The following is a 7,601-nucleotide window of genomic DNA, read 5'->3' as shown; positions in this document are numbered from 1 at the left end:
GGGGGGGGGCATGAGGAGCAAGGTGACACTACTGAGTGTAATTTTGTGTAGTTTTTTCAGAGATGTTGGACGAATTTTGTTTGGAGTTGTGTGATCTGATTTTGTGTGTGGTTGTATCGAGATGTACGTTACTTACACATGTTACATTCTCGGGTGACACTATGTGTGCGCATTCTGTGTTGTATGGTACTCCCTCCGTCCGAAAAAGCTTGTCCCTCAAATGGATGTATCTAGCACCAATGTTAGTGCTAGATACATTCATTTCAAGGACAAGTGTTAGCTATCAGCATATCAATAATTTGGATTGTTTGATTAGCTTGTTCATCTTAAGCTCTTTCATTACGATGTACACGTGCTAACTGAATATATTTAAGTTTGAGTACTCACACAATTTACCTCTATCTCTACTTACTTTCGTATATGTCTGCCAGTCGATGAACTTAGTAAAATGTACCAGAACAAAATAATATTTCCAATTAAGTCACGGTGATTCAATGCTTCAAAGGGACCAATTATATAAGATTTTTTTTCTTTTTCAGAAAAATCTTCATAAATTTCCTTTCAACTCTGAGGCCCGCGTGGTGAGAAGATGTTTCGATTTGTACACTAGGTGACTTCAGCAATTTCTTCTTTGCGCATCCCCATGAAGTCTTATATGCACTAAACAAATCAACCAACGCTCGTCTACTTCCATAAACCAGGTTTGGGATGGTGTGAGTTAAATGCTCACAGCAAGCGCAACACAACAACTCTTCTCAAAAAACAAGCGGAAGGACGAATGATTTGGGATGGCGTGGTGCTTGAGGTGACTGAGAAACACGACAGCCATGGCGGGTGGGACTAGACAGGACACTAAGGAGAGGATTAAAGAGGGCAAAATAAACATGAGCTTCACATCAACATGGTCAGCCCGGCAGGGGAGCACGGAGACAAGACCTCTATTGTCGGTAGCGATGTAAACGTTGTGAATTACAATGATGTTTGATCCATGTCTCTATATCCGAGTTTATTATTCTCTGGCAATGCATGGGCAGTCAACTAGTATTAGGTAGAGATAGAGATTACTGGTGGCGTAAGGGGTAAATTTTAGCAACTCCGCAACTTCGGTGATGGACGAAAAAATAGGGGAGAAACATTCCTCCATTTAATATTACATATAAAATAATATTAAGAGAATCAACCATAGAAAATTCAAAATTTAGTATAGAAAATATTAACCTTTGGGTTTTTGTTAGATGGTTTAGCCTGCTTATCCAAATACTCACGCTTGAGCCGAACCTGAAACAATCACAAAGGGAAAACAGCAAGATTTACTAAAGCAATAAAGGGCAATGAAACTACTTTTTTTGGGTAACACAAACATTATATATTTCTGAAACTTGAGAGTTATATGTCTCCCCGAACAGAAAAATGGAGGTTCTCACATCATGACTGTATTTGTAGGCTAGGAGACGAGTAGCTGACAAACAATTCTTTTATTTCTGTACAAGGTGTCAAAAGCTTATGCAGATTCAAAAACTCCGGAACGTAAGATATTTTCTCAGAAAAAAAAAAAGATCAGAAAATATTTCCAGCCTAGCTACACCACCAATTCAAGTTTTACAAAAAGGAAAATGAAGTACTCCCTCCGTTCCATATAAGTCGTCGCTGATTTAGTACAACTTTGTACTAAATCAGCGACAACAAATATGGAACGGAGGGATTATATTCTGAACGCATGCACCAAACCCAATGTTGAAGGTCACATAGGTAACTCTTCTGGAAGACAATTACCAGTGGAAAATGAAAAAACCTTCACTGGTTGTAAGATGGAAAAAGTAGGCATCATACCCTTCCAGTAAAATAATGTGGTTAATAGCTTGTCATGCTTTCTCCAACCAATTAGAGTTTCACTAGTAATCCCCTCTTACTATACTATGCTAAGGATGGGAATCCACAGAAAAAATGATGAGGACGGGGAAACAAGACAAGGAAGACCTTAGGATCAGTCGGGGTGGAGAAGGGCATTCCAGTAACTATTACAGCTCTCCCAGCACGGTCAGCAAAATCAAGACCCTCACTAACCTGTAAAAGTATAAAATGCATAAATAATGGATATGCAATCTTTTAATGTCAACTAAACAGCTACAATTTGAAATGTGCACCCCTAACATAACAATAAATCCATCCTTTGAATAACGCTTTAGTTAACTGTAGCACCGCAGTCAAACAGCTTGTCTGTTTACTCATACTCATCGTGCCACAAATGAGCATTCCCTATTAACCATTCTGTTTTAGACTTTTAGTATGACATTACATTGTTCATAAGACAGTCATCCAACAATAATACAGCTTCTATTAGCACTACAGCATTCTTTCTTTATAGTCGCTGAAAACTGAAACATTCGTTGTCTTCTGACACATAGAAAATTATTGAAATTAAGAATTGTAAATTTACAATAGATCAAGTAGCACAATTAGACTTGGGAAGGAATGATTTGACAGAAAGAAACGTTAAACTTTTAGCAAAAGAAAACTAAAATCAATATTTCATCAGAAGCTACAATACAAAACAGAAGCTGTAAGAATGAACAAGAACAAACTTTGCCGCGACAAACTGCGAAAAAAATTGCCCCAAAAGTAGAAGGATCGCGTAATTTGGCCTCATAATCCTGCAAATCACATGGTATAGAGTTATCTGAGCTTATGAAAAGTTCAAAGTTCAAGTGGGAACTGATAAATGATCTCAAAACCTCAATTGCATTTGGGAAGTTTGAAGACTGCCTAGGCTCTATAACTGGCTGCTTATGCTTGCACATTCTCTGCCATATTGTGCTATCATCCACTGAATGTTCATGGTTCTGCAAGGGATTCAAAATGCTCAAGGACAAATAGCACAGACGCTTGGGATTAACTCATGGCAATTACACAGACCCTATTTTTCCAGTAGTCGATACACTTGTCCATCATAGAATATGAAGGAAAGAAAACAAGGAGACCATCTGGCACAATACGGGCAAAATTAACTGCAAAACAAGCACAAACATCAAATGCATACAGCAGCTAATTCAAAATACAAGCAGCTGCATACTGTTCAAACTTTGAACTGCCTACCTATAACAGTGCCCAATTCTTGTTTGTATTTTACAGTCTCACGTGTCCGATAAGAAGAATTAAGTGGGTGTCCTGATGGCCCCACAGGCACAACTCCAACCCAGATTTGATCTTGAGAAATGACATGAGGATTCTCTAGCCTGACAGGGAACTCACTGGATGCATGGAAACATATTGCATCGACATCAAATAGAGAAATAAACATAAAGGCAAAGGTTCAAGTCAATAAACAAGTAAAGGAGAATTAAACTAGAGTTTTACTTACAGGTTTAATTCCATGGCAAGCGAGTCTAAGGGAGATAAAGTTCCAGAAGTTAAAATAATGGAGCGTACACCCAACTTCAGAAATTCCTCCATAGCAAGCCCTGGGTTAAAACACCACCAACTAAGAGTCCTTGAAGCCTTACCTGCAAATACATGAAAATGTTCATAGCAGACAATACAACCAGTTGATCATTGAAGGAGACTAACTGACGTCAACATATTAATGACTTAAATGTGCTTTTCTATAATTCTATGGTTACAAGGAATTATGAAACTGCCTGGAGTCAATGGAAGTTATGCATGTAACTTAGAATTAATCAAGTGACAGAGAAAGACTAAATGCTCCATGCTTTAGTACAAATCTTGATGGCGGATTTTGCGGCTCCCACCACCATTATTTAGATAAAGGGATTATAAGTATGCTTATGTTACAGATATGATATAAGAAAGGAACAGATAAGTCCTTCAAAAAAAAAGGAACAGATAAGTGAGAGCAAAAAAACATTTCAGGTGAACGTATTCAGTACCAGATATGGTTATGAGTCATGGAACCAAATAAAATCAGATAAAAATGAACACGTGCAGTATAGAATAATAGGTATGCTTTGTACTTACCGAAAACTTGCAATGAGTCACCAGATGTCTGTCGAGATGATTCATTCACATGAAACTGGAAACAAAAGATTTGAGTCTGGTTGTAAGAGCACACAATTGCCAATAAAGTACGCAAGCGTATACTGCAAAGCATGGAAAGAGAACGGATGACAAGACTACGAGTGAAGCCATACTAGAAGTCATGCATATATCATCATCATACATACATGGATGTGTATGATTCATCACCCAATAGTAACAGATGAGAGAAGTAACACTTACACAAGGCAGAGAAACTTACACTATAATACTTCGCATGGTTTTGACCACCACCCTTAAATATTATGTCAAGCATATCTCTAATTGTTTCCAATCTAGACACAGTAGATTTTGCCTTAACACCAGCTTTAGTTTCACCAGAATTTCCTGAATATGTAGGAATAAAACAATGGAGCTCAGCTACTGCATAAACCATGAAAATCTACAGAAATTTCAATGTGGTCAACTGAAACAACAAAACAAGACTCTGGAAAGATTGGCAGGTTTGGTGTTAACTAACCACAAAGAAAATGAAATGGATTCAAATGGAAAAAGGAATCATACAACAGACAATTACCTTCCTCGAGCAGTAGAGAAGCACTATCGATAGTCTCAATAAGCTTTTTGGATGTTTCAGACGTAATATTCAGTTCAGAGAGGAACTCGTATATGTAACTCCCAGGCTTTGTGTAACCCAGCTCCTTGGAATCAATTACAAGCTCACCGATTTTTTTTTCAAGTGCCATTAAAAGAGCTGGAAAAAGAGTTCCACTATTAACATGAGGAAAACTCACTTTCACAATCATCAAACTGAAAGGTAAATGATGTGAGAACTTTGAGTAACCTTTGAGGATAGCATAGTTTTCTGGGTCAAATTGTTTTTCAGCAGAGTTTTCAATGGACCTCTTGAATGAACACAATTGGATGCATTCTTGAGCTTCCGTGATGCAAGAAGTGAGGTTGCTGGTAAGCAAGTCAAAAGAGGCAGCATCTGCACATATACTCTCCTGAATAAAAAAGTGATTGCAAATTCAAAACAAACCACGAGGATATTGCAAGAATATTGTCTCAAAATGGATATCAGGAATATATGTTTTTGCAACTGGGTTCTTCAAAATTCAAGGCTAAAGTGCATCAAGAGAGTTCAGTTATTAAGTTAAATAACATATTAAGTTTCGTGCACCAACCAGTACAACCAAAAGTCCGAACTTACGGAGAAGGTTGGGCAATCCACATATAACACCCCCTCTCATGTGTGGCTTGATAAGGCCTAAACATGGATGGAAGGAGGGCGAGCATTTAAATGAAAATGCAAAAGCCAAGACTTGAACCCAAGACCTCTTGGGTCTGATACAATATTAAGTTTCATACACCAACCAGTAGAACCAAAAGTCCAAACTTATGGAGAAGGTTGAGCAATCCATATATACTTAAACAATTATGTGCATATTTCCTTACCAGATTGTGTGCCTCATCAAATATAAGTACTGCATTGTCCCATGATATGCCAGTTAAGGAACGCCGATTTCCCGGATCAATGAGATAGTTATAAGGAGCAAATAAAATATCAACCGACTTGGAAAGCTCCCGGGAAATGTAATATGGGCAACTACAGTAAAAACAACAAATGTTATTTGGAAGAATGCATATGCATGTCTGGTTCAGTGTCTGTATAGTGTATAGTATGCAAGTTAGGAAGAATGAAATATAAAACTTACGGTCCCTTGGTTCTCCCAATATTAACCAAGTCTTCAATGTCAAAAGGCTCACTCCCAATCTCGGTGTTGTTTTTCATGTAATCTACAAGAACCCATCGTGTGTAATCATATGGTTAATTAACAAACAACATTCATTTTTTTAATGGGCCATAACAAATTAAGGTAGCAAGGAGAAGAAAGGGAGATTGCATAAAAATATCCAACCAACATAACAAAAAGAACATAGCATCTGTATTAAAGGGCAGTTACATACATCAGCCTATAGGTTGTAGCAGTTACAGCAACACACCTAGTATAAATTTAAAAACTTGGAAGCAGGGTTGCAAAGTTCCATCACTGCCGCTTATTTTTGTGTAGAGCCAATTTTAAGGACCTGTATACCAAGAAAAGATGCAGTTGCACTTACCAGTGACAATGTTGTTATGACGGCACAAGCGCTTCTTGCAGAGGTAGTGGCAACCATTGTTCTGTGCTTTTCCCTGGAGTTTGCTCACTTCTTCATGGATGCACATCTGCTCACGGGAGCCCAGCACTGCCATTTTCGGCCTGTGAAACGTTATGCACCAAAAATCAACCACTGACAGTGAAGGGGCTATGAAATTTAGCCGAAACTAACTGCAGCTCCAGACCTCGACGACAGGACATTCATGGTAAATTACTAAACAGCATACATTTCCACACAATCAGTCCTCCAATAAGAACAGAGTGCAATCACGGACAGAGGGTAATTGCTCAGAAACTATGGTATCGACCTGTAGCTGGTGGCCTTGAGCTCCTTGATCACCTGCCGGAGCTGGCTATGCGTCCGGGAGGCATAGATAATCACGGGGTACGACGATGACTGGGTCGCGGATGCCCCAGACTGCTGGCTCCCTGATGGCTGGCTGCCTCCCCCGCCCCCACCGCCGCCACCGCCCCGCAGAAACTCCCCGAAGGTGCGCCGCCAAGCGAGCGTGGAGCAGAGCAGGCAGAGCGTCTTCCCCGTCCCCGTCGGGCTCTCGAGCAGCGCGTTATTACCCTGTACATCGATACGGAGATGAAGTGAAAACGAGTAAGAAGAAATGGAGGAATGGGCGGCGCGGGGTAGGGTTTGGTGCTGGGGTTTTTGGGATTGGTTAGCCACCTGTTGCAGTGACTGGAGAACGCGGTCCATGTAGGTGATCTGGCAATCGTAGGCATCGTAGGGGAAGTCGACGTCCACGCCGCGGATGCGGTAGACCGGCATTGCGGCGGCCGGAGGGGGAGATGGAGGAGGGGTCGGGGGTACGAGGGGGGAGCTTGCGGGGGAAGGAGAGGGGAAGGGGACGAGAACCAAAAGAGAGGATTTGGGGAGTATTTACTGCTCCCGAGCTCAAATCGACCTCATGGGCAGTAATAAAATCATAAAAAAGACTGATTTGTATTTGCAACAGACATTGTTGAATGTTCTACATATTTGCAGATGTCTGTGAAGAAAAAGCATACCTAATGCCCTGCGCGAAGAAACAAATTTGATGCTCCAAAAAGATTTCTTTAAAAGTATTTTGGGGCGCTGATTTTGTTATTTTTGCCCAGACCTCCAAAAATGTGATTTCATTACGAAAATTTGCAGTCATAAAAAAAACTAAGCAATGTTTCTTGCAAAAAAAATAGATTTTTTTAATTCTTCTATTTTTTTGTATTTTTATTGTTCAATGCGGGAGCATTTGAGTTCAGGATTAGGACACACTCGCAATTTAACATTCATATTCATATTTGTATGACAATGCATGAACATTATAAACGCAATAGTGAACGCCTCCTTCCCTAAGAAAAGTCTAGGGTTTCTTTGCCTCCCACCCGCGCCGGCGCCGATCCTTCTCATCTCTGGTGGCCTTAGATCCAAGGCAGCGTAGTGGTTCCCGGTCCTTTCCG

The 7,601-nt window shown here is 40.0% G+C and overlaps 1 protein-coding gene across 3 annotated transcripts in view; it reads right to left on the bottom strand.

The window, feature by feature from the left end:
• The window catches only part of LOC119276191 (regulator of telomere elongation helicase 1 homolog), a 14,163-nt gene extending 7,157 nt beyond the window's left edge, over nt 1–7,006 (bottom strand). The window contains exons 1-16 of one of the 3 annotated variants that reach the window (XM_037557203.1): nt 6,832–7,006; nt 6,461–6,726; nt 6,115–6,254; nt 5,709–5,790; nt 5,449–5,599; nt 4,835–4,997; nt 4,568–4,744; nt 4,253–4,377; nt 3,973–4,027; nt 3,359–3,500; nt 3,094–3,248; nt 2,914–2,981; nt 2,733–2,840; nt 2,583–2,651; nt 1,978–2,064; nt 1,219–1,278 (exon numbers count right to left, since the gene is read on the bottom strand). In XM_037557203.1, the coding sequence (XP_037413100.1) occupies nt 1,219–1,278; nt 1,978–2,064; nt 2,583–2,651; nt 2,733–2,840; nt 2,914–2,981; nt 3,094–3,248; nt 3,359–3,500; nt 3,973–4,027; nt 4,253–4,377; nt 4,568–4,744; nt 4,835–4,997; nt 5,449–5,599; nt 5,709–5,790; nt 6,115–6,254; nt 6,461–6,726; nt 6,832–6,933 (1,950 nt within the window). In that variant the 5' untranslated portion in view covers nt 6,934–7,006. Of the gene's footprint in view, nt 1–1,218; nt 1,279–1,977; nt 2,065–2,582; nt 2,652–2,732; nt 2,841–2,913; nt 3,006–3,093; nt 3,249–3,358; nt 3,501–3,972; nt 4,028–4,252; nt 4,378–4,567; nt 4,998–5,448; nt 5,600–5,708; nt 5,791–6,114; nt 6,255–6,460; nt 6,727–6,831 lie in introns of all 3 variants that reach the window. The other 2 variants (XM_037557202.1, XM_037557201.1) reach the window with 2 other exon arrangements.
• Between the last annotated feature and the right edge of the window lie 595 nt (nt 7,007–7,601).

This window comes from Triticum dicoccoides, chromosome 3B (genome assembly GCF_002162155.2).
Source record: "Triticum dicoccoides isolate Atlit2015 ecotype Zavitan chromosome 3B, WEW_v2.0, whole genome shotgun sequence".
NCBI lineage: Eukaryota > Viridiplantae > Streptophyta > Magnoliopsida > Poales > Poaceae > Triticum > Triticum dicoccoides.
The sequence above is the reverse complement of the archived record's forward strand: the minus strand, read 5'-3'. Positions and strand labels throughout refer to the sequence as shown.